Source organism: Motacilla alba, chromosome 5, assembly GCF_015832195.1.
Source record: "Motacilla alba alba isolate MOTALB_02 chromosome 5, Motacilla_alba_V1.0_pri, whole genome shotgun sequence".
In the NCBI taxonomy this organism is placed as follows: Eukaryota; Metazoa; Chordata; class Aves; order Passeriformes; family Motacillidae; genus Motacilla; species Motacilla alba.
The window spans coordinates 8,312,524-8,338,838 of NC_052020.1; the positions used below are offsets into that span (position 1 = coordinate 8,312,524).

At 51.0% G+C, this 26,315-nt stretch overlaps 1 protein-coding gene and 1 long non-coding RNA gene across 4 annotated transcripts in view; one reads left to right on the forward strand and one right to left on the reverse strand.

The window, feature by feature from the left end:
* The window catches only part of LOC119701262, a 30,508-nt gene extending 27,727 nt beyond the window's left edge, over positions 1 to 2,781 (reverse strand). Inside the window, exon 1 of the long non-coding RNA XR_005257051.1 lies at positions 2,729 to 2,781. This is a non-coding gene — a long non-coding RNA (uncharacterized LOC119701262). The remainder of the gene's footprint in view (positions 1 to 2,728) is intronic.
* Positions 1 to 26,315, forward strand: part of LOC119701256 (mas-related G-protein coupled receptor member H-like) — a 52,396-nt gene that overhangs the window by 6,849 nt on the left and 19,232 nt on the right. The window contains exons 1-4 of one of the 3 annotated variants that reach the window (XM_038137700.1): positions 3,678 to 3,939; positions 6,533 to 6,632; positions 12,465 to 12,564; positions 16,240 to 16,345. In XM_038137700.1, coding sequence (XP_037993628.1) covers positions 3,708 to 3,939; positions 6,533 to 6,632; positions 12,465 to 12,564; positions 16,240 to 16,345 — 538 coding nt within the window. In that variant the 5' untranslated portion in view covers positions 3,678 to 3,707. The other 2 variants (XR_005257047.1, XM_038137701.1) reach the window with 2 other exon arrangements.

Sequence of the window (26,315 nt, forward strand, 5' to 3'; positions counted from 1 at the left end):
ACCCCTTCCTCTCCTCCAGCAGCTGCTCTGTTCCTGCCACCCTCTCCCGCTGACCGCAGTGCCCTCCCCAGCTCCCCCCTCCTCTGCCCTGTGCCTGAACAGCCCAACCCTCCCACCACTCTCTCCCACCCCACCATTTCCACTGCTCTCCTCCCCTGCACATCTCACTCCTCCCCACTGAATCCTTCCCACTGCAGGGAGCTGCTGACGAGCCGCATGGTCCATCCCTGGATTCTCCAAGCACTGACTGCCCATCCACTCTGACCACAGCCAGGGGCCACATCCCACTGCCTGCCCAGCGTCCATCCGTGGAGGGGAGCACCATGTCCCCACATCCCGTCTCACCCACTGAAGGAGATGATCTGTGTGAGACAGATGTCACCACCGTGGCCATCCACAGTGTGACACTGCTCATCTGCCTCTGTGGGCTGGCCGGGAATGGGGCTGTCCTCCGGCTCCTCAGCCTGAAATACAATAACTCTGGCATTTTTAAGCTGACTGTCGCCGACATCTTCTTCCTTCTCCTCACAGTCCCCACTGCCTTCCTCTTCCTGGTGGAAGATGTCTCCTGCTCTCCTGTCATGCCCATGCTGTACCTGCGTTTCCTTTTCCAGCTGTCAGTGGTCTCCTATTACTGGGCGCTGTTCTGGCTGAGGCCTGGTGGCACTGTGCAGTATATGGACAAGCTCTGGAAGCTCTGCTGCCACTGGGACATTTCCGAGCGAACGTGGTTGGTGGTGGGAAGTGTCCAGTCCTGGGCCTTCTTTGCTCTCTTCACTGTCATTCCCTCTGTGATATTCCTGTGCCAGTCACAAGAGCAGGAGCACTGCCGTGTGCCTCTCATCTCCATGTACACCAGCATCCTGCTCCTCTTGGCTGCACCCTTGCTCATTTCTGGCACAATTGATTTCATTAAGGCCAAGTGGGGCTCCCAGCAGCAGCAACCCAAGAGGCGTGACATGGTTCTCCACCTCACTGCGCTGGTAACTCTCCTCCTCAGCTTCTGCAATTTCCTGCAGCAGCTCGGTTACATCGATGTGCCCTCCCAGGCTGTTTTCCTGCTCGCCAGCATCAACAGCAGCATCAAACCCTTCATCTACTTCTTGGCGGGGAGCTCCTGGAGGGCCTGCTCTGTGGCGAGCTGCTGGAGGCTCTGTAGAGTGAGGTCCCTCCAGCTCTCCCTCCAGAGGGTCTTTGAGTAGCAGAAAGAAAAAACTGACCACAGCAAAGATGCCTCCAGGGACATGAGGAAGTGAGCCTGTTGATGCCTTCCACTGCTCTGCTGAAGGACCTCCTCACAGAAGCTGAGGGTTTTCCTTGATATTAATCAGTAATTCCTGATTAATAAATATCCACAGGCTCACCCTCCCTGGGGTGCTGTATTCCTGCAGGAGAAGGGAACAGGGGCTTTGCCTTGGGTGATCTTTGTGGGATGCTCTGCAGGGAGCACATTGGAGCATGGCTTTCCTCCTCCCTCCTGGATCCACATGGCTCCAAGCAGTGCAGCTGGGCTCAGTGCTGTTCCCAGCTCTATTCCCCATGGAATGACCCTCATGGCCTCGGCCCCAGGGAATGAACTCCATCTCCTTTGGTTCAGCAGATGAGACTCATGGTGTTTTTCAGGGAACTCCTGCCTGCAAAGAATTACACAGGAGTAATTACACAGGACACATTAATCCCTGGGGACACTCCCAGCATGGAGTGGTGATGAGTTCCCAAATCCCTGCAGGGCTGGTGCCTCTCGATGGCAGGAGAGGGGCTGGCAGCACACATGGAGCATCCTTCCCCTTCTGTCCAGCAGAGCCGGCCCTGCATTCCCAGCTGATGGGAAGGGACACCAGGTAGGGCTGCAGAGCTGAAACATTCCCCTATGCTTTCAGTGTGGATTTGTCACATTCTTTAATTCTAGAATTAAATCCTTCTGAATGAAGCGTTTGTCAATAGTGAACTCTACTGAACTCCTGTGCCTGTATCCAGAAAGTACATGGAATATGGAATTTCCCATCACCAGATGCTTGGACCACTTAATGGCACAGAGATTAGGGGCTATGCTGCTCTTCTGCAGAATGGGGCCATCCATCCTCTGGTTCCCCAGCATCAGTGTCCAAGGAAACCTTGACCACCTCCCTCCTGAACCTGGCCCCCCTCAGGAGGAGCTGAACAGCGACTCTGCACAGCAGCTTCAGCCACAGTCCAGGCTGTAGGGATCTGTGTCATTCTGTAACTGCCCCGCAATCAGATCTGGATTTATGTCTTTTGTTTGATTCCAGTGTGGTACAACTGAGTGTAGGACATGGGGTTCTAATTGTTAAGGTTGCCAAGGCCTGTGCTGGCCAGAAGGCCCTGAGGGAAAGGCCCAGCTGCGGCTGGGTGCGGGGAGTCGGCTGAGGGCTGAGAGGCAATCGGGGTGAGGGGAGAGTCAGATGGGAGTGAGATGGTGATTGGCTGCAGGAACACGTGGACAGCGTATGAGCCAGAAGCTGATTGGATGGTAGGGCAGGTGGATACTGTATGAGCAGCAAGCTGATTGGATGGTAGGACATGATAGCAGCACTGCAGCTGAGCCAGCCAATGGGTGCCCTCCTTCTAGTTTAGTTCTGTTAGGCCTTGGTTTGGTTTCCATTATGTCAGGTTGAGATTAAAGGTATAAACAGCGGCCTATTTTTATAATAAAGCGATCTCCTTCGGATACATAAGGGGGTCCGTGTTGCTTTGTTCCAAGTGCTACAAATGGCAGGCCTGAATCAGGACATATAAAGGTGGCCCAGGATGTGCTCTCCGGTCTAGTAGCAGCTTCCACTAGGTCAAGGAACTGGCCGAGAAGAGTCTGGGAAAAGGATCCAAGAAAGGATCCAAGAGAATTTCGGGAAGGAACTCAGGAATTTAAAAGTGCACCAGCTTCTCCTAGGGGATGAGTAGGCCTGTGGGAGAATGTATCAGAGATGGAATATCCCTGGAACAAAGCAGGAGCTGGGGATAGGTAAGGCAGCTCCTTCATCAGCATTCGATTAATGTGGCTGATGTGAAACTAAGCACCATGCTGGACTGGATGTCTAAAGTTAAAGATTTTCCCTTTAGTGGCACCTTTTATCCGCAGCCTGGCAAGCAATACAGCAGAGGCTTTTTGATATCACCAGGGACGGCAATGCCGAAGCTTGTGGGCACCTCGCTACATGGGGAACAATCATGGCGGCCATTAAAGGAAGTCAACCATGAATGTCGGCCATTTCGCAGGTTTGGATGGTAATTCCCCTGAACCCTCAGTGCCACCAGAACCCATATATGACCCCAAGATTAATCCAAACCCTGCAGAATTGCTTTACCCCAAGATCAACCCAAGCCCTGCAGGACTGCCTTACCCCAATAAAATTCCTGCACGGCAGGACCCCTGGGTGCAGAACTCTCATCTCGCAAGTGGCGGCGGGCTCACTTCCTGCCCAAGGTGGCGATGCAGTAGTCCAGCACTGGCAAAAACGGCAGGAAGCGGCCATGAAGGAGGGCGATTTGATGGTCATTACAGCCTGCCCAGTAATATATGCGCCAAGCCATCAGCCAGCACATCAGGAGCTAGATCATAAAGTAATTACAGAACTGAGGGCGCTAGTGAAAGAAAGTGGTATATCCTGCCATCACACCCTGAGCTACCTACAGTCCGACAGGGCCGTGTACGTCCTCACTCCCCACGAGGAGCATAATGGAAAAGCATAATGAAAATGATCCTAAGAGTGACGCAGTTTGCAGTCTGGCTCACCGATTACCGAGAGCTGTGTACAGCCCAGGCGGAAGTGCTGCAGGACAGAAATGCACCAGTCGCCGTTGTGCAGCTGACCGGAGAGGGTCCCTGTGCAGTCCCTGCAGCGCAGGCAGGCTACCCGCATGATGCATGCGGTATCATCGCTCGCCTAGCCCTGCAGGCCCTGCGGCAATTCCCAGGCACGGGTATCGATTCTAACCTGTCTTTTGCTAAGATTTTACAGGCTCCAGTGGAGTTATTAATGCAGTTCCTGGACAGACTGCAAGCTGCGCCTTCCCAGCGGGTCGACAGCATTGAGGCCGGAGTTATTGTGTTGCAGCTGCTTGCTTTTACAAACGCAGACAAAGATTGTAGAAAACACTGCTCGCTGTTCATAACCCACATAGTTGTGACATAGCAGATATGGTTAGAGCATGCCAAAATGTGGGAACTACTGCTTATAACACCAATTCTCTGGCAGAGGCTTTCCAGCGCTGGGTTTCCGCGCACTTCCGCATCTGGACACGCAGGTGGGGGGCTGTTTTAGATGTGGTTCCATGGGCCATTTTAAAAAGGATTGCCCTCAACAAGGGGATGGGATAAAAATACCATCTAAAGATTGTCCCAGGTGTGGAAGAGAAAACACGGGGCTGTTGACTGCCGCTGCCAGTACCCTGTGATTTGGAAAGCAACATAGCCAGGAAACTTCCAACTGGGGGCCGGTCTGTCTGTGCCCTGGAGAATCACAAAAAATGTGAGACAAGACTTTTAGCAAGCGAGCTCCTGCCTACAACCGCAGGCAGTGGCAGGCTGGATCTTGCCTCCAGAGAATCCATAACTCTAATGACATCTTTGGTACATTTGGCTCCTACTGGAGTCTGGGGACCCCTTGGTAATAACACTCATGCTTTGTTAATAGGGCGTTCCTCTGCCACCAGGTTGGGACTTTTTGTACAGCCCGGAGTTATTGATTCAGATTATGAGGGCAAAATGCAGATTATACTATGGACCCCCATGCCACCCTGCTTTACACCTGCAGGTCAACATAGAGCACAACTTATCCCGTCTCCAACAAAACCCCTAGTGGCAAGGGAAAACATGCCACAGATAACTTTGGCAGCACAGGTCACCCCAGATTTTCCGGACAAGCTCTATTACAACAGCTCAGCCAACTTTAACATGCACTATGTTGGATGCAAAAAAATTAAAGGGCTTGATCATAGTGGAGCTGATGTCAATATCATAAAAATGAATGGGCTAGTAATTGGCCCACAATCAGCTGTGCATCAACCCTAATTGGGGTGGGAGGGATGCAGCACCCTAGACAGAGCGCTCACCTTTGGCTTGTCCTTGGCCTTGATTCAAATCGAGTTTTCCCCCTTGTGTTTCCCCACTGCAACTTCAGTGGTACTTCACCTTCTCCATGCAGTTTCCAAGAGGATTCATGCAATAATTAATTCTGTGTGTGAGCTGGAGCACTGGCACACAGCAGAGGGATAATTTAGGATTTCAGCAAAGTCATTTCTTCTGAGAAGAGGCAAGTCCATGCTGCTCTCTTGGCTTTAATCCTGAGAAAGTTGCAGGTTTCCACTGGGTCATCCTCTACACTCCCTTGGCAGTCAAACAGCAGCATACAGTGAAGTCCAAGGAAGTCCCAGAAAGCTGGGATCAGATGATTCCTACCCAGGCAGACATGTGCCTCAGGGATTTGGGATGCACCTCCTGCAAACTGCTGGCCCTGGGACCAGAACTGTCACCTCTCTTCCTGCTGACATCCTGTTTGTGTCCCCAGCTATGGAATTTCACATCCCCTCACCAGCCCAGTCCTTACAAGGGCAAACACTTCATGATCCAGGAGCTAATGGGGCACCTGAAGAGGTGGGGAGGGACTTGGGACAAGGGTATGGAGTGACAGGACAAGGGGGAATGGCTTCCCACTGACAGAGGGTGGGGTCAGATTGGATATTAGGGAAAAATCCTTCCCTGTGAGGGTGGTGAGGCCCTGGCACAGGTTGCCCAGAGGGGTGGGGTCAGCTAAAAACAAACACAAGAGCTCCCATGTCTGAGGCAGAGGGAGATGAGCTCTAATGAAGGGCTGGAAAGAGGATCACAGCAGCCCAAAACCTGGTCCCTAATAGCTTTCATTGCATCATTAAGGGGATTGGCAGTAATTTGGGTGGGCTCTAAGTGCTGATGACCTGGCTGCAAGCAACTGAATGCTGTCCTTCCCTTGGGCTGTGTCAGCCTGCACTGGACTGACAGAAATAGAATTCTCAGCTCAGTTTGTTTTCTTGGGGCCAGGGAAGGTTTTGGCAATGATCCAGGATCTCAGCCCAGAATGAGAGTTGTTTCTGAGAATCACTCAGATGCTTGAGCAGTGCTGTGAGCACTCCCAGCACTGCTGGCATTCCAGTGCCACCAGCAGCACCAGCAGCTCTCTGCTGCTGGAGGGACAGTGAGCCCTCAGGGTAGATAAAGGAGGAATGGTAGAAATCTGCTCAGAGAGGGAAAGCATTTGGAGAATGTCCCACTTGGAAGAGTGTTTCTAATCAGGAGGAAATGAGGAACCATTCAAAGAAATTTGCATGTTGAGCTACTTCCTCTATGGCAGAAAAAAAAAGTCAAGACAAATAACTCAGAGGAAGGGAAATTCTGACGTAGCCAAAGATTAAATTTCTGACTCTCCCGCCAAGCCTTGCGAAACAACAGAGGGACAGGGCACGGAGAGAGCCAGCAGGACAGGAATGGGGAGCTCCTGGTGATCTGGGCACTTTCTCCTTCATGGCACTGACCTGGCAGGAGCCGCTTTAGGACATGGATCCCAAAGGAGCAAGAGGCACCAGGAAGCGCCGCTGATCTGCACAGACCCCTTTGCCTGCTGCTGCCCCACAGGGAACAGGTCAGTGGAATGGTTTCCTTCCTCCCTACCGCCCCTTCCTCTCCTCCAGCAGCTGCTCTGTTCCTGCCACCCTCTCCCGGTGGCTGCAGTGCCCTCCCCAGCTCCTCTCTCTTCTCCTGTGCATCCCGTCTGTGTCCTAATGCTGAAATGGGCCAGAACAAACTTTCTAACACAATGCAAAGCATAAGGAAGCAGGAATTCTTTACCAGCACTGGACACTGATGGATCTCTTCTTGTATTATGTGTATGGTGATACTTTACAACAGGATATTAATTCTTTATAACCACATGTAGGTATTGAAAAGTTTTTCTTCTCTAATACATAAACACCATTTTCCTAGAACTCATTTCCATGCATCCACCTCCTCCTAAAAGTCCTTTTATGATCTGGGAGGTTTATTAAGAGGGGTCTCTCTAGTGGTCATGTTCAATGAATGCTGCCATAATAAAGGCGGCCCTGCCTTGAACTTTTCCTTTGGCCATGCACTGTTGCTTCTTGTTCCAGAACGTGCCCCAAAACCAGTGCAGACCTCCTTATCTGTTTCTGCACTGGTTCCTGCCACGTTTGTCATCCTGTGTGCCAGCCTTTACATCCTGTGAGAAACAACCACCCATTTTTAAAATTTTCAAAGGCTTATTATACCTTAACAAAAAACACAACAAAAGGACTAAATAAGGAGAAGCAGGCCTGGGAGCTTCCCTCATGGCTGAGCACCACGTGGCTGGCTCATCTTCAAGATGGATGCTTTGCCTTTGATTCCCTGGGGGGGGTTGCATCAGCTACACCTGGCCCTCCCAAAGTCTGTCAGACAATTCTTCTTTGCTGTTTATTGTTTCAGCCTGATTTCTTGCACCTTGACTGCAGGGTCAGGTGTTGTCATGCTACACCCCCAGCCTCAGCAACACGCTTTTGTACACCCCTTCTTTCTACCTGTCCTAGATGACTCAGGCACTCTGATGGCAACAATACAGAGGGGGGGGGAAGGGGACTGTGAGGTGAACAAGGGACATCTAAACAACAGACTACAATAACATAATTATACATTAATAAATCTTCTCTTAATACACTGTATTCATCCCTTAAATATGAGAGCCAGTCATCCCATTATCCATCTATAACACATCCTTTTAAAATATTGGCCACTTTGCTTTTGAACAACTTCAGAAGAACTGAAAATGTTTATTCTCTCTGTTATTTATCAGCCTCCTGCCCAAGAGCCCAACCCTCCCACCTCCCTCTCCCACCCACCATTTCCACTGCCCTCCTCCCCTGCACATCTCACTTCTCCTCACTGAATCCTTCCCACTGCAGGGAGCTGCTGAGGAGCCGCATGGTCCATCCCTGGATTCTCCAAGCACTGACTGCCCATCCACTGTGACCACAGCCAGGGGCCACATCCCACTGCCTGCCCAGCATCCATCCATGGAGGTGAGCACCGTGTCCCCTCTTTTCACCTCTTTGAATGATGGACCTGGTCAGTGTGAGATCAACGTCTCCAGCGTGTCCATGCACATTGTGATGCTGCTCATCGGCCTCTGTGGGCTGGCTGGGAACGGGGCTTTCCTCTGGCTCCTCCAAATTAATGCCATCAGCGAATTTGTTGCATTCAACCAGGCCAGCATTGACTTCCTCTTCCTGATCTTCATGGTGCCCTCCACCCTACTCTTCCTTGTAGAAGAAGTGTCCTGCTCTGCTATCATGCCCCCAATGTATTTGAGCTTGCTTTCCCAGTTGTCACTGTTCACCTACACTATGGGGCTGTTCCAGCTGATGTTCATCAGCATCGAGAGGTGCAGGTCCATCTTCTGCCTGTTTTTCTGCATTGGAAAACTTTCCGAGCACCTGTTGTGGGTGGTGATGAGTGCACTGTTCTGGGCCTTGTTCTTTGTTGTGACCGCTGTCAATCCCACAGTGACTTCCCTGTGCCAGTCACATGAGCAGGAGCAATGCCGGGTGGCTCTCACCTCCATGTACGCCCTCAACCTCTTCCTATTTGCTGTACCCATGGTCATTTCCAGCACAATCCTCCTCATTCATTTCAAGCCTGGCTCCCAGCAGCAGCAGCACAGGAGGCTCGACATCGTTATCGTCCTCGTTGCACTCTTCAGTCTGCCCCTCAGTCTCTGGTCTCTCCTGCAGCAGCTTGGTTACACCACCGTGCCCTCCCAGGTGGTTTTGCTGCTCACCTGCATCACCAGCAGCATCAAACCCTTCATCTGCTTCTTGGTGGGGCACTGGAAGAGAGACTGCTCCATGGGGAGCTGCTGGAGACACTGCTCCACGGAGAGCTGCAGGAGGCACTCCTCCATGCAGTCCCTGAGGAAGGCGATCCACAGGGTGTTTGAGGAGCCAAAAGAAAACACTGCCCACAGCAATGAGCTAACTGTGGACACAGAGGCCTGAGCCTGTTGATCCCTTCCACTGCCCTGCTGAGGGACCCTGGGACAGTGGCTGAGGGATTCCTTGAGTCTCCTATCAATAAATACCCACAGGGTCACCCTCCCTGTGCTGGTGCATCCCAGCCCCTTTCCAGGCCGCTCTGGGCTCTGATCCGTGCTTGTGAGGCCTCAGCCTTGAGGAGCAGCCCCTGGGCTCACCTCCTCTGGCGCTGAGCAGAAACACCATCTGCTCCAGGAACTGCTTCTCTCCAAACACCTCCTGGGCTTTATCAACAGCCTGGGGAATTATTTTCCTTCCCTGAATGCCACACCAGCCCTGCTCTCCCCCTTTCACAGACAGCTGCCGGCCCCAGGTGTGGCCAGGGGGAGCCATTGCTGTGCCTGACGCCCATCCCTTGGGGCCTGTGAGCAGCGGCCCAAAAGGAGCCCCTTGGAGCTCTCCTGGGCCCGGCAGCGCTGAGCAGAAGCTCCCTGGCACTGGGGCCTCTCCCAGCTGGGATCTCTCCCATGTGCTGCCCTGGGCTGATCCCCGAACGCCGGCGGCTCCTGGGCCCATCCCCGCAGTGCTCGAGGCCCAGCCCTTGGCACAGGGAGGAGATGCAAAGGGATCCGCAGGCAGCATTTCACTGCCTGCCAGGGGAATTTCTCACAGGCACCTTGCACTGACTCTGGCTGGCTGTGTGCACACACGTCTGCATCTGCCATGGCAAACGTGGGGGAAATGCTGCTCTCTCAGGTGTGTCAGCGCCCGAGACATCTCAGTGGGTCAGGCCTGCCAGGAATTATCAGGCATAACTAAGGTGAAATGCTGCTAAGTGATATTCCTCTGCTGAATTCCTAATATTAATGTATATCTAAGGTGCTGTTGAGTGCTATAAAGGTTTTGGGACATTTTGATTTTAATCCTTCCTCTCAATGTCCTTTTGTCACCTGCCCTTGCACTCACACACAAAGACACACACAGGCACAGCACTTTGGTGTGCTTTTGCTTGTTATTAAACCTGTTTTTTACTGATATCCTTGCTGCTGATTTTGTGCCTTCAGAAATTCTTCCTCTGCCCTGGCTTTGGCCTCTCCCTCAGCAGGCTCGGATGGTGCAGCTGCAAGGGGAGGGGGAGTCCGTGGTCCTCAGCACAGCCACCCCCTTCCAGGAGCAGGGTGACACCTGGGTTTGTCACCGTTGTCTCCATGGGGCATCAAGCCCCTCCCTGTGGCTTCTCTGTGGTCTCTGAGCTGGGGGTGTTCATCCTCGACAAGGGAAGGCTTCAGGGACTCCTCAGAGCCCCTTCCAGAGACTAAAGAATTGGAGAGGTGCTTTGGACAAGTCCTGAACAGAACAAGGGGGAATGGCTTCCCACTGCCAGAGAACAGGGTTAGGCTGAATATTGGGAAGAAGTTCTTCCCTGTGATGGTGGTGAGGCCCTGGCACAGGTTCCCCGAGATGATCTGGCCTACCCATCCCCGGAGGTGTTCCAGGCCAGGCTGGATGTGGTTTGAAGCAGCCCGGTCTAGTGGAAGGGGTCCCTGCTTGCAAAGGGCTGAGATCAGAAAAAAACATCTGCAAGTATTGCCAAGACTGAGGAGGAGGAGGACAATGAGCTCTGGTGAAGGGCTGGAAGGGGCACCACAGCACACCAAACTCTGCTCCCCTCTTGCCTTTATTGCATCATCCAGGGTGCTGGCAGTAAGAAATGTGGGCTCTGATGCTGATAACCTGGCTGCAAGCCTGTTGTGGTTTGGCACTGGCCAAACGCCAGGCACCCGCCAAAGCCGTTCACTCGCCTTTTCCTGCTCTCAGCTGGGCAGAGGAGAGGGAAACAGAAATTAAGAAAGGGCTCGTGAGTTGAGATGGGGACTGGGAGAAAAAACACTCCCAAGAATAGAAAAAAAACCAGGTTCAAATATACTGGTATTAAGTAAATGTATTATTAACTGATTCAGAGGATGATAATGAGAGGTAAAATAAAACTTTAAAACACTTTCTTTTTCCCCCAGCACCTCCCTCCTTCCCACTGACAGTGCAGGGAGACAGGGCATGGGGGTTTTGGTCAATTCATCACTTGAGATCTTCTACTGTTAGCTGAGGGAGTGGAGCTTTTTGTGCTATGTCCTGGGGTCTCTCCCACAGGCGACAGTTCTCAGTGAACTTTCTCTGTGTGGCTCCAATCTCACGAGCAGCAGTCCTGACAAAACTCTTGCCATGTGAGTCCCTCCTGGGGCAAACAGTCTCCTCCAAACTGTTATGGTCTTGGTCACTCTTCCACGGGGCGCAGTCCCCCAAAGACAGGCTGCTCTGGTTTGGAAGCAAGGGACCTCTCTCTCTCTCTCTGTCTCTGCTCGGGTCTTGCCCTCCACAAGGCTCGCCGTGGGCCACACCGAGATGGCAGCGGCCGCGGCGCGTCACCGCACACCACACCGGGATGGCCCCGGCAGCGGTGCCTCGCCATCCCTGGTAAAAACTGCGTGTGGGCTGCTTTGATTGTCTTCTGAAATATGGTGTCACAGAGGCGTTACCAACCTCTCTGATTGGGCCAGCAGCATGGCCACCTTCAGAGCCGTCAGAAACTGGCTCTGTCGGACATGGTGGAAGCTTCCAGCAGCTTCTCCCAGGAGCCCCTTTCTGTGGCCCTGCCCTGACACCAAAAAACCAGGCTGTGCCAAATCAACACAAAGCAACTGTTTGCTGTCCTTCCCTTGGGCAGTGTGAGCCCTTATTTGAGTGAAAAAATGGGAATTCTTGGCTCATCTCTGTTTCGCTGGGCCCGGGGCAGGTTTTGGCAATGATCCCAGACCTCTCACCAGCAAGGGAGCTGTTTCTGAGAGGCAGCCCAGTGCTCCACCAGCACCGGCAGTGCTGGCACCATTCCAGTGCCACCAGCAGCACCAGCATCCCTCTGCTGCTGGAGGGACCATGACCCCTCAGGGAAGAGAAATGAGAAATGGGAGAAACCTGTCAGGAGAGGGGAGGCAGTCAGAAAACAGGACAATGTCCAGTAAGGAATGTTTCTAATCAGAAGGAAAAGACCTCCCATTCTATTCTCTAAATGGAGTTTTGACTAATCCCACTTCCTTGGTAGCAAAAAACCCCCCCAAAAAACAACAAAAAAAACCCCAACAAAACAAAACGAAACAAAACAAAAAAAAAAAACCAAAACAAAAAAAAACCCAAAGAAACCAAAACCCCCACCCAAAAAAAAACCAACAAAAAAAACCCCAACAAAAACCACACATTCCTACTTCTCCCCAAAACATACCAGCAAACCAATGGAAGTAAAACTTTAATGCAAAAAGATGCAATTTCAAACTCCCCCATAACCCCACCAAGTCTTTTGAAAACAACAGTGGGATACGGCACAGAGAGAGCCAGCAGGATGGGAGTGGGGAGCTCCTGGTGATCTGGGCACTTTCTCCTTCATGGCACTGACCTGGCAGGAGCCGCTTTAGGACATGGATCCCAAAGGAGCAAGAGGCACCAGGAAGCGCCGCTGATCTGCACAGACCCCTTTGCCTGCTGCTGCCCCACAGGGAACAGGTCAGTGGAATGGTTTCCTTCCTCCCTACCGCCCCTTCCTCTCCTCCAGCAGCTGCTCTGTTCCTGCCACCCTCTCCCGGGGATTGCTGTGCCCTCCCCAGCTCCCCCCTCCTCTGCCCTGTGCCCGAACAGCCCAACCCTCCCACCACTCTCTCCCACCCCACCATTTCCCCTGCCCTCCTCCCCTGCACATCTCACTCCTCCCCACTGAATCCTTCCCACTGCAGGGAGCTGCTGAGGAGCCGCATGGTCCATCCCTGGATTCTCCAAGCACTGACTGCCCATCCACTGTGACCACAGCCAGGGCCACATCCCACTGCCTGCCCAGCATCCATCCATGGAGTGACCAATGACTCCTCATCTCCCATCTCACCCACTGAAGGAGACAATCTGTGTGAGACAGATGTCACCACGGTGCCCATCCACAGTGTGACACTGCTCATCTGCCTCTGTGGGCTGGCTGGGAACGGGGCTGTCATCTGGGTCCTCGGCATCGGCTTCACCACCAACTTCATTTTCAACCTGGCGGTTGCTCTCTCCCTCTTCCTCCTCCTCATGCTCACACCCACACATCTCCTCCTTGTAGAGGATGTGGTCTGCTCTGCTGTTGTGCCCCTGGGGTACTTGAGCTTCTTTTTCCGGCTGTCGCTCTGTGCTCCAGTGTGGGGCTGTACCGTGTGCTGCTCATGAACATCACAGGGCTGGTCTCTGTAGCCTTCAATCCCTTCTGCTGCTGCTGCTGTTTCTTTTCTGAGTGCCTGCCATGCGTGGTGATGAGTGCCCTGCAGTGGCCTTCTTTGCTGTCATTGCTCTCAATCCAGCAGTGGCTTCCCTGGGCCGGTTTCCTGAAGAGCACTGCCATGGTCTCTCATCTCCATGTGCACCCTCCACCTCTTCCTCTTTGCTCCCTTCTTGCTCATTTCCAGCATACTTTTCTGCCTTCAGGACTCATGTTGCTCAGAGAAGGGCAAGCCCAGAATGCTCCACATTATTATCTTCCTCCCTCTCCTCATCCCTCTCCCCCTCAGCCTCTGGAATTTCCTGCAGCAGCTCGGCTACACCATCCTGCCTTCCCAGCCTGGTTTCCTGCTTGCCTGCATCAACAGCACCATCAAACCCATCATCTAATTCTTGGTAGGGAGATTGTGAAAAATGGGTATTTTATGATTGGCTTTTTGCAAATATTAAAAGGAATAGTATATGTGTTCTGTTAGAAAGTTTTGCTGTATTAATTTTCTTAAATAGTGTGTTAAATATAGTTTTAGGTTATAACATATTGTTAAAATAGAAACTATGCTATGTAAGATACTTTTTTTAAAAGAGAGGAATGAGGTACTTGCACTGAGATAGCAGCCACAGGGCACCTAAATCTTTCAGAGAAAAAGAATTTATTGTTCCCTTATCAGAAGAAACTTCTTCCCACTTCACTCAGCACTGAAGATGCCGTCAGAATTAAGAGGAAGAAGCTGACACTGACCAGACAGAATCCATTGTTTGAATGGGAGTTATGCATCGTGTACGAGGTGGATGAATATGCAACAGGCTGTTGCTTTTAAGGGTTAATCCTCTGTTAACATGGGTCATTTTTCGGGCTTATTTTGCCCAGAAAAAGGTCACCTGACTGTCCGTAACTCTTTGTTTTTATTGTCTCGTCTTGTCCTAATCTCAATTGTTCAAATTTTTATTCCTCTAATTATATTACTGTTTTTATAACCATTTTATTGCTATTAAACTTTTTACATTTTAAAAACAAGTGATTGGCGTTTTTCACAAAGATGCTGGAAGAACTCCTCCATGGGTGCCTCAGGAAATCTCTCAGGAGGGTCTTTGGGGGAGCCAGAAGAAAACACTGCCAGCAGCAATGATCCCACTAGGGAATTATTCCAATGATTCCATGGCAGTCTGAGCCTCTTGATCCCTTCCACTGCACTGACGAAGCACCCCAGGGCAGTAGCTGAGGGTTTCCTTGAGTCCCCTGATTAATAAATATCCTCAGGGTCACCCTGCCACCTTTATTCCTGCAGGAGCAGGGGCATTGCCAAGGGCCATGTGGGAGGGATGCTCTGCGGGGAGCACATTGGAGCATGGCTGTGCTCCTCCCTCACAACTCCTAGAGCAATGTTCCCCAAAGGGATCGTGCCCCACACGGCTGTGATCCCAGAAGTCGCCCTGGCACCGGTTCCTGCATCCCACTGAGGTCTGATATCAATGAACAGCACCGTGAACCCTGAGCTGCCTTTGCCCCCTCTGCCAGCGCTTCCTGGCTTCCTCTGGCTGCTGCTGCCAGCTGGGAATGTGGCTGGACAGAGGGGACACCCCCATGGCTTGTGCTCCCTGGAGCGGCCATGATCCCCAGTGCCCAGAGCTGGGCTGGCACCGGCACAGCCGGCACGGACACGATGGCCCAGGGGCTCAGCATTCCCCCCCGGCTGCTCCGAGAGTGTCACAGCAGCGATGTCCCTGCTCCCGGCTGGAGCGGGGCAGGAGCGGGGGAAAGGCGGCCCCGGGTGGTCTGGGCGTGTCGGAGGGGACAGGAGGGCAGGGGATGGAGAGAGTGCTGGTGATGGGGATATGGAGTGATACCATAATTGCCAGAATAAACTTTCTAACACAATGCAAGACCTGAGGAAGCAGACTTCTTTACCTCCACAGGACACACAGAAGGATCTCTCCGTGTCCTGTGTGTGGTGAGACATTACAAAAGTGGTTTTATCCATTATGACTACACATGATCATATAAAAGTTTTTCTTATCTAACCCATAAACATAATTTTCCTGGAATGAATTTTCATGTGTTTCCCTCCTACTGGATGTACTACTATGATCCTGGAGGATCATTCAGAGGGGTCTCTGGTGGTCGCATTCACTGATTGCTGAGATATTAAAGGTGACCTTGCCTTGAAGTTTTCCATTGGCCTTGTCCGCTTTCTTCTTGTTATAGAACATGCCCCAAAACCACTGGAGGCCTCCTTATTTGTTTCTCCACTGGCTCCTACGCTGTTTATCATCCTGTGTGCCTGCCTTTACATCCTTTTATCTTTCTGCCCCGTAAGTCCTTAAGCAACTTCAGGGGCGTTGAAAATGTTTATTCTCTATGTTCTTTATCAGTGACCTGCCAAACAGCCCAACCCTCCCACCACCCTCTCCCACACCACCATTTCCACTGCTCTCCACCCCTGCACATCTCACTCCTCCCCACTGAATCCTTCCCACTGCAGGGAGCTGCTGACGAGCCGCATGGTCCATCCCTGGATTCTCCAAGCACTGACTCTGCATCTACTCTGACCACAGCTGGGGCCACATCCCACAGCCTGCCCAGCGTCCATCCATGGAGGTGAGCACCATGTCCCCCCCTGCCAACTCATCCACTGAAGGAGACGATCTATGTGAGATTCATGTCACCGATGTGGCCATCCACAGTGTGACACTGCTCATCTGCCTCTGTGGGCTGGCCGGGAACGGGGCTGTCATCTGGGTACTCGGGTTCCGCACCCAGAAGGAAATCATGAAACTCATCACTGCCTACATCCTTGACCTGGCCATCATCAACTTCCTCTTCCTCATCTTCATGGTCCCCTCCCCTCTGCTCCTCCTGCTGGAGGATTTCTCCTGCTCCTCCATCATGTCCCCAGCATACACAGGCTTCCTTTTCCTCCTCTTTGTGATGTTCTACAGCGTAGGGCTGTTCCGGCTGACGGCCATCAGCATCGAGAGGTGCAGGACCAGCCTCTCCCCTCGTGGGCTCTTCTGCCACTTTCCCCAGGGCCTCTCATGGGTGGTGGTGAGTGCCGGGCTCTGGGCCCTTTCCATCACTGTCATCGCTGCCATTTCTGCGGTGACTTCCCTCTGCGAGTCACAGGGACACAAGCACTGCCAGTGGGCTCTCATCTGCCTGTACATCCTCAGCTTCCTCATCTTTGCTCCGTCCGTGCTCATTTCCAGCACAATCCTCTTCATTCATTTCAAGGGTAGCTCCCAGCTGCAGCAATTCAAGAAGCTTGATATCATTGTCTTCCTCGCTGTGCTCTTCACTCTCCCCCTCAGTCTCTGGAATTTCCTGCAGCAGCTCGGCTACACCACTGTGTCCCACCAGGTTGTTCTCCTGTTTGCCTGCATGCACAGCAGCATCAACCCCTTCATCTACATCTCAGTAACAAAGTGCTGGAGGAACTGCTCCATGGAGTCCCTCAGGGAGCACCTCCAGGAGGTCTTTGAGGAGCCAGAAGAAAGCAGTGCCCCCAGGAATGATGCCACCAGGGACACGGGGGTCTGAGCCTGTTGAGCCCTTCCCCTGCCCCCATGCAGGACCATGGGGCAGTGACTCAGGATCACCCTGCCACCTTTATTCCTGCAGGAGAAGGGAGCAGGGGCACTGACAAGGGCCATGTGGGAGGGATGCTCTGCAGGAAGCACATGGCAGCATGGCTGTGCTCCTCCCTCACGGGTTCTAGCGCAATGTTCCCCAAGGGGATCCTTCCCAATATGGCTGTGATCCCAAAATTCCCCCTGGCACCTGGTTCCTGCATCCCACTGAGGTCTGATACCAATGAACAGCACCGTGAACCCTGAGCTGCCTTTGCCCCCTCTGCCAGCGCTTCCCGGCTTCCTCTGGCTGCTGCTGCCAGCCGGGAATGTGGCTGGAGGGAGGGGACAGAGAGGTAGTTAGGCAGGAATTTTGTGATTGTTTAGAAAGTTCTGTCATGAACTATGTCTAATTAGTCAAGGCATATTTGACTGTGGATTTTAGCTGGTTTTGATTTCGATCTGTGTTGGCTGAGTGTCAGTAGAACACTCTATGGACCCATAGCCTTCAGAGAACTTAATCAACAGCTGGAGAATAAAATTCAATAAAGTATTTTTAATGGTTTTCATATAATTAAAACTTATTTGGATGTCATTGAATAAGAATAATAGCTTGAGAGAATTAGGAATTCAGAGATCTTTACATACTAAAAGATGTGATTAAAAAATTGCAAGAGATAAATTGCAATGGCCATGTGAGAGCCATTTCCTAGGCTTGTACACATAAGAAAACATAATCAGTGGTAACTGTCTAACCAAGACATCACATTTAATAAAACATTGTTTCCCTGGAAAAAAATCTGGGTTATTTATTAAACTAAGAGAGACTACATATTCTGGTGTAATTAAAAGAAACCAAACACCTGTACCTTGATGCAATAAATTGGGAGCACCTTTGGGTGTATCTATAAAAATCTTGGAATTTATAGTGTGAAAAATGACCAGATAATATTGGCTTTTGCATTTATGTATTAGCCTACGCATGTTGTGATTGATTATTGGTAATTAGAAATTGTATCAATTGTAACTCTTTTTAGCTGCCTGTTTGTCTTATAGAATCTATCAGCTCAAGTATGCGCTGCATTGCTCACAGAAACAGTAGTGTAATGAATATAGTATCTGTGTTTCACTTATGGAAATAATAGCGTGATGAATGTACTGTGTTACAGACCTTAACAAAACATAAGATGTGAAAAAGGCTTTTGTGTACAAAAACAGTGTAAGGCCATCCCCTGACCAACCTGTCCAAGCGATAACCATGACTCAAACCAGAGCACTGGAGGACAATTAGAGAACACCATGTTAAATTCAAGGAGGACATACTCAAATCTCATCAGAGGATGGAAAACAGCAGCATGGAGACACAAGAAGAAATAAAACATATTGACCTGACACCCCAGGATGTCATGCAGATAAGCCAGAGTGTGAAAAGGAGTTCCCAAAAGCCTCAGGAAGTTTGCAAGACTGTTTGAATGATGCATGAAACACATGAATATGCATGCATCTCAGCAATGCAACAGTATAAAAATAACATTGTCTGTATACACACCACTCCCCCCTCTCCCCCCATGTTCTTTGGCTGTTAGCCAGGAGCAACCCAGTGCTGGAAATATTGTCCTTTTTTATCTTATTACTGTTACTATCATCATCATTATTATTATTAGACATTTAATATCTCTAAGCAGGAAATTATGCATTTCACAATAGTGTATGAAAATGCTGGAAAATTGTTGTTTCTTTGAACCTGTCTATGGCCGGTAAATTTCCAATATGTTCACAATTTTGATGCTAAATTGTTATTAGTCTAACGCGCTTTTGCTGTCAGATCTCAACATCTTGATTTCAGAGGGGACACAGCCATGGATTGAGCTCCCTGGAGCAACCATGATCCCCAGTGCCCACAGCTGGGCTGGCAGGGGCACAGTGGTCCAGGGGCTCAGCATTCCCCACCCCGAGTGCTCTCCTGTGAGTGTCACAGGAAAGATCTCCCCAGAGATATTTAATTTTTAATTTTGCCAGCCAGGTGCAAAGGTCTCGCTGCCTTCAGAAATTCTTCCTCTCCGCTGCCTTCAGAAATTCTTCCTCTCCACTGCCTTCAGCTGCTCCCTCAGCTGGCTCACGTGGTGCAGCAGCAAGGAGAGGAGGAGGCCGAGGTCTTCAGCACAGCCACCCCCTTCCAGGAGCAGGGTGACACCTGTGTTTGTCACCATGGGCTCCACAGGGCATCACCCCCCCTCCCTGAGGCTTTGCTGAGGACACCAGCCCCACCACACTCCACACCTTCTCTCCAGCCCCACCACATCCCACACCTTCCCACCACATCCCCCCACCAGCTCCATCATGTCCCACACCAACCTCCCATCCCACTCCCCATGCAGCCCACCCGCCTCCCGTCCTTCCCATCCCTCCCAGCCCCGTGCCTGAGGCTCCAGTCCCTCCCCATGGGCTGCTCACCCCAGGCTGCCCCAGAAGGCTTTGGGGCTGTGTTTCTCCTGGAGATGCCCCTCCCCAGCTCCATCCCTGTGTCCAGCCCCCCAGCCTCCTTTGGAGAGAAACAAGAGGCAGTAGAGGGATGGCTCCACTGCTGTTCATTGGGGCAGGGAAGCATGGAATTGCCAGGAGCAGCAGAAACACTGCTGGGACTCCCGTGTGGGGCAGGAGAGGAGCGGGGCTGTCTGGAGGGGAAGGCAGCCTGGGGGGAATTTCTGGAGGATGTCAGAGGGGGGCACGATGCCTTAGGATTTCAGCCTTTCTGTTTTTCATATCCTGCACTGCATGAGTGCATAACTCTAAACTCCATGTAAAGTGTTAGTTAACTGTCTTCACCTTTTGGTCAGACAACACCATCCCTCTAGGCCTGAAATTCAAGGACACTCGAGTGCCTCAGGCCCAGAAAAGTACAGACAAAAGTGAAATGGGGGAGGGCAAACTGGGGGTAAATGACTCCCTTACCTGAAGCTGTAACTGGAGGATTAACCACTGATTTGTAAATGGAACAGACTCATATCTTTCTGAAATAGTCGTGACCATTGTCCATTTTGGGTGTAGCCCCTCTTGGAGGCTTGGACTGCCCAAGGTGAACCTTTTGAAGGCCTTTCATGAATGCCTGCTTTTATTCTCTTCACCTTGTCTGGCCTCTGCTCTCGGGAGCCACCCCAAGGCATCAGGCAGACAGGGGCTGGAGGGGGGCAGGAGGGCTCTGGGTGCCACCAATCCCAAATGTCCCACTGGACAGCAGCAGAGCCCAACAGGCCACACCTGCAGCCAGGGAGGGACCTCCGACTGGGAAACCATTGGGATGGCATGGCATGGCATGGCATGGCATGGCATGGCATGGCATGGCATGGCATGGCATGGCATGGCATGGCATGGCATGGCATGGCACGGCATGGCATGGATAAGGAGTGATACCAAAATCAGACAGAATAAAGTTCCTAACAGCCACTAATGGTGCTACCAAGGGAAGTATTAGGCAGCAGGACACACAAAAGGATCTCGCCTTATTTCTGTGAGCATTGTCAGCCTTTACAACAGTGTTTTTGTTCATTATAGACATTTAATTTTTTTTCTTATCTAGTACCTAAACACTGTTTTCCTAGAACTAATTTCCATGCATCTACTTCCTATTGGAACTCCGCTGATGGCCCTGGAGTTTCATTGAGTGGGCTTCTGGTGGTTGTATTCACTGACTGCTGAGATATTAAATGTGGCCTTGCCTTGAACTTTTCATTTGGCCATTTGCTCTTGCTTCTTCTTACAGAGCCTGCCCCAAAAATACTGTGGACCTCCTTATCTGTTTCTGCACTGGCTCCAGCCATGTTTCTCACCCTGGCTCCACATCTTTACATCCTTTTATCTATTTGCCCAGTTAGTCTTTAAGCAACTTCAGGGGAGTTGAAAATGTTATTCTCCGTTACTTATCAATCCCCTGCAAAGCAGCCCAACCCTCCCACCTCCCTCTCCCACACCACCATTTCCACTGCCCTCCTCCCCTGCACATCTCACTCCTCCCCACTGAATCCTTCCCACTGCAGGGAGCTGCTGAGGAGCCGCATGGTCCATCCCTGGATTCTCCAAGCACTGACTTCACATCCACTCTGACCACAGCCACGGGCCACATCCCAGCGTCCATCCATGGAGGTGAGCACCGTGTCCCCATCTCCTGCCTCACCTTCTGAAGGAGACGATCTGTGTGACATACATGTCACCACCGTGGCCATCCACAGTGTGACACTGCTCATCTGCCTCTGTGGGCTGGCTGGGAACGGGGCTGTCATCGGCCTCCTCAGCCTGAAAAGCAGGAACGCTGGCATCTTTGACCTGGCTGTCATTGACTTCCTCTTTCTACTCTTTGCGGTCCCCTCCGCCCTGCTCTTCCTGGTGGAGGACGTGTCCTGCTCTCCTATCATGCCCTTGATGTACGTGAACTTCATTTTCCAGCTGTCATTGGTCTCCTACTACTGGGTGCTGTTCCGGCTGATGAGCAGCATCCCTGTGCTGTATATGCAGAAGCTCTGCAAGCTCTGCTGCCGCTGGGACCTTCCCAAGCGCCTCCTGTGGGTGCTGGACACTGTCCAATACTGGGCCATCTTTGCTCTCTTCACTGTCATTCCCACGGTGACATTCCTGTGCCCATCCCACAAGCAGGACCACTGCCGGGCAGCTCTCATCTCCATGTACACCATCATCATTCTCCTCTTTGCTGCACCCGTGGCTATTTCGGGCACAATCCTCCTCATTAAGGCCAAGTGGGGCTGCCAGCAGGAGCAACCGCAGCAACCCAAGAGGCGTGACATCGTTACCTTCCTCATTGTGCTTTTCACTCTCCTTCTCATCCTCTGGAATTTCCTGCACCAGCTCGGTTACATCGCTGTGTCCTCACAGGTGGTTTTCCTGCTCACCTGCATCCACAGCACCATCAAACCCTTCATCTACTTCTTGGCAGGGAGGTCTTGGATGCCCTGCTCCATGGAGTCCCTCCAGCTCTCCCTCCAGAGGGTCTTTGAGGAGCCAAAAGAAAAAAAAGCCCGCAGAAATTATCCCACCATGGACACAGAGGTCTCAGCCTGCTGATCCCTTCCACTGCTCTGCTGAAGGACCTCCGCACAGAGGCTGAGGGTTTCCTTGAGCCTATTGATTAATCAATATCCACAGGCTCACCCTCCCTGGGGTGCTGTATTCCTGCAGGAGAAGGGAGCACGGGCATTGCCTTGGGTGATCTTTATGGGATGCTCTGCAGGGAGCACACTGGAGCATGGCTTTCCTCCTGCCTCCTGGATCCACATGGCTCCAAGCAGTGCAGCTGGGCTCAGTGCTGTTCCCAGCTCTATTCCCCATGGAATGACCCTGATGGCCTCAGCCCCAGGGAATGAACTCCATCTCCTTTGGCTCAGCTGATGAGTTTCATGGTGTTTGCAGGGAGCTCCTGCCTGCAGAGAATGGGACACCTTAATCCCTGGGGACACTCCCAGAACAGGGTGGCAGTGGTTTCCCAAATCCCTGCAGGGCTGGTGCCTCTCAATGGCAGGAGAGGGGCTGGGATCACATGGAGCATCCTTCCCCTTCTGTCCAGCAGAGCCAGCCCTGCATTCCCAGCTGATGGGAAGGGACACCAGGTAGGGCTGCAGAGCTGGGGAGGGACAGCAACATTCCCTTATCCTTTCAGTGGGAATTTTGAATTACAGAATTGAATCCTTCTGAGTAAAGAGCAGGGTCAATAGTGAACTCCACTGAACTCTTGTGCCTGTATCCAGAAAGGACATGGAATATGGAAATTCCCATCACCAGATGCTTGGACCATTTAATGGCACAGAGATTAGGGGCTATGCTGCTCTTCTGCAGAATGGGGCCATCCATCCTCTGGTTCCCCAGCATCAGTGTCCAAGGAAACCTTGACCACCTCCCTCCTGAACCTGGCCCCCCTCAGGAGGAGCTGAACAGCGACTCTGCACAGCAGCTTCAGCCACAGTCCAGGCTGTAGGCATCTGTGTCATTTTGTACCTACCCCTCAATCAGATTGGGATCCATGGTTTTTGTTTGCATCCACGGTGGAAATTCTGGCCCCAGAATTTGTTGAATAAACAACATCCAGGCTTCACTGCAGAGCCTGTGCCTGTTAAACAGTGTCCAGAATGGCTCATTTCCTTCTTTTATCCCATTCTAAAGCCCCTGGCTTGTCTGTGAGCAGGGCAGGTACCTGTCTCATACCAGAGCCCTTCCTAAGGCAGGTGCCTGCAATGGTTGGGATGATGTTGGCAGTGCCAAGAGCTCCTCATTCCTCCTGGGAGAGACCTGGGCAGCAGCCACATCTCTTGCTCAGGGGGAAGTTATGCCTCCTTTTCCCACTGCCTTAAATCCAGAGGAAAGCAAAGTGCCACTGCTTCTGGAAAGGGAAGTGAGAGGGAAAGCCATGGATGGCATCAGGCTCTGGAGACACATGTGAGGTCAAACACCTAAGGAGCATTTATTCACAGAGTTGATAATAGTTAACAGAAGAGAGAGACTTTGACATCTGAGAGGGTTTTTCTCTCCCTCACTCCCATTTCCTGTCCATTGAAAAGACAAAACTTTCCAATGTACAACCTGTTGTCCAGAGAAGAACAACCCAGCCAGCACGTCCCTCCCAAGGCAAGTGCAGAAGGACCATTATCTTTCCATGCACTTTTTCTCCTTCCCAGCACCTTCCTTGTCTCCAGTGTGACCCAGGCCACTCCCTACCTGAGCTTCCTTTCAAAAGAGCAACTCTTCAAAGCAGAAGGTTTCCTGGCTGTCCCTGCCCATGGAAGAAGGAGAGATGGAATGAGATGACCTCTACCAATGCTTCCAACCCATCCTGGGGTGACTTTAAGATGCTGAATTGGATCCCCATTCATCTGTTTAGCGCAGAAAGAAGTTTTTCACCTTTAAGACTGGTTCCAAGAGCAAAGAGGGGGAGAGAAGATGCAGCAGTTTGTTTTCAGAAGCTGCACTGGCTCCTGCACACTCCAGCTACCAGACCGTGCTGTCTGCAGCAGAGACATACAAGAGAGTGTTCTCCTTTGCTTTTAGGTTTTTTCAGCTAGCTGAGGCAGAGAAGTTCCCTGGACTGTGGTTTTTCTTTTTCCTGGAACTGTTCAAACCTGCTCTGGACTGAAAACCCAGAAGAGCAGTGGCAGCTCACACCTCTGGCCCACCAGGGCCTGGGACGTGGCATTTTCCAGCACCAGAGGGACTGATAAGAGACTGAGTGAGCCAAACTACACTCCACAACAAGGACTTTCTGAATTTGCCAGCTCTTCAGAGCAGCAAGAGAGTTTATTTTTTAATATTGTTTCCATTTTTTATGCTTGTGAATACTTTGTTAAATAAACAGTTTTTTCCCACTTTCCTCTAAGGAAATCTTTTCCTGAAGCAGCTGGGGGAGGAGGGGCTTGAATTTCTTTACTAGAGGGATCACGTTTGGAGGTTTCCTCCCAAATTTACCCTAAACCAGGACACAACCAAAACCATTCCATGAGGATTCCTCACATCATTCAGTGTAAACCCCAGGCAGGAGTTCCCCTGCTGCACACAGCACCAGCCTGACAGAGCTCAAGGAGCATTTGGACAATGCTGTCAGGCACAGGCTGGGATGGTTGGCATGTCCTGTGCAGGGCCAGGAGCTGAACTCCATGATCCTTGTGGCTCCCTTCCTACTCTGGATATTTTACGGCTCTATTTTATGATGCCTCTCTTTCATGATGATTCCACTTGATGCTGACTCCACGGTGTTGTCGCTATTCCCTGGCTCTGGCACATCCTCAAAAGCCCTCTGCAAGGCCACACTAACAGAGGGGGTGAATCCCTGTGCACAGCTCCCAGCCAGGCAGTCAGCCAGAGGGAGGGCACTGCTGTGGGCCGAGGAGCCAGAGCACAGCCCCGTTCCCACCATCCCACACAGGCACAGCAGCAGCAGCAGCAGCGTGACAGGCACTTTGCTCCAGTGCCTGTTGGCACACTGGGTCCAGTTGTCATGGCTCTCCTCATTCCAGCTCCCCTTGGATGCCTTCCCAGCGGGCTGCCTCCAGCAGGCAGGGCTGGCTCCCTCCGTGGCAGGGCACAAAGTGCTCATGGGGACACCTCTGCTGCTTCTCCTCCCCTCACACAGCTGCAGGGGTGACAAACAGAGACACCAGAGCAGCGCTGCTGTCCCCCAAACGTGGCCTTTCCATCTTTTCCCACCCACAGCTTCCATGTGGAGCAGCACAGGGACGGGTGAGGGACAGGACAGATGGCAAGTAGGATGTGGGAGCCTGGTCTGGCGTGCCTGGCACAAAAGCCAGGGAGATCCCTCCTTCCTGGCTGTGGACAGGAGAGAGCTGGAGGAGGAAAACAATTGCAGAAGGAGAGGATTGCCCATGGAGATAGCCCAGAGCAAATGGCTTTGGGATGGACCTGACCTGGACTCTCAGGGATCTGTTGATATCACTGAGCTGCTAGAGGATTCCTTCAGCAGGACAATCATTTCAATATTGCCTCCCTTTCCCCACAGTATTTAGTGCTTTTAATACCCTTCAGATCTAAATTCTGCCCCCAAAATCAATAACCAGGTTCCACCCTGCAGTGGTTTTGGTTTGTTAATTTGAGATTTTGCTGATTTTGAGATTTTTGCTCATGTATTAACGAATGTGCTGGGTTTAGTGTCGGTCAGTCTCTAGAGTATTCACTTGCTATGATATGGGATTAGGAGAAAGGTAAAGTAGGTTTAAAACTTTAAAAGGGTATAAAGAAAAATTTATTAACAGTAATTAAAAGAAAGTGTACTAAGAATCAGAATTAAACTTTTAGAACATTTCACCTTACCACTTTTTCTTTCTTTCTGAGAATGTAAAGAAACAAAACTTACAATTTTTGTCAGTTTACTACTTCTAGAATAGTCTTTCTTTAGTTCAAAATGGGAGAGAAGTCTCTCTTGTTAATGTTATGAAGACTTCTCCACAAGAAAAATACTTCTCTCCTGGTTTTTCTTTATTTTATGAATAGTATTTGTTTGGGGGAATCTGTAATTGTGAATTCTCCCTTATTTTTACAAGTTTTTTTTCACAGTTGTGTTTATGGGCTATGTTGACTTATGTGATACTGTTTTAAAATGAATTGTTTAAAGGCAAAAGTTCTCATTATCTATCTTTAAAATCATCTTCATCTCTAGGAACAGAGGTTTTTATTTTTTTGTCTGGGGGTACAGAACTTCTTTTCTCTCTTTGTCTGTTCAAACTCCTCATAAAATCACAGCTGCTTTAACATCGGCTTACTTTGGTATGGAGGCTCTTGTTCGATATCAATTTGAACTCTTCCTCTCTTCATGTTTTTATGTGTTATAGGGAAACAGTCTTTTCTTGATAACTTTACAAGAGGATTTCAGCATTAAGATCAAGGTATCTCCTTATCCCTCCCTTGTGGGACTTCACTTTTCCTTTACTGACTTCGATGTT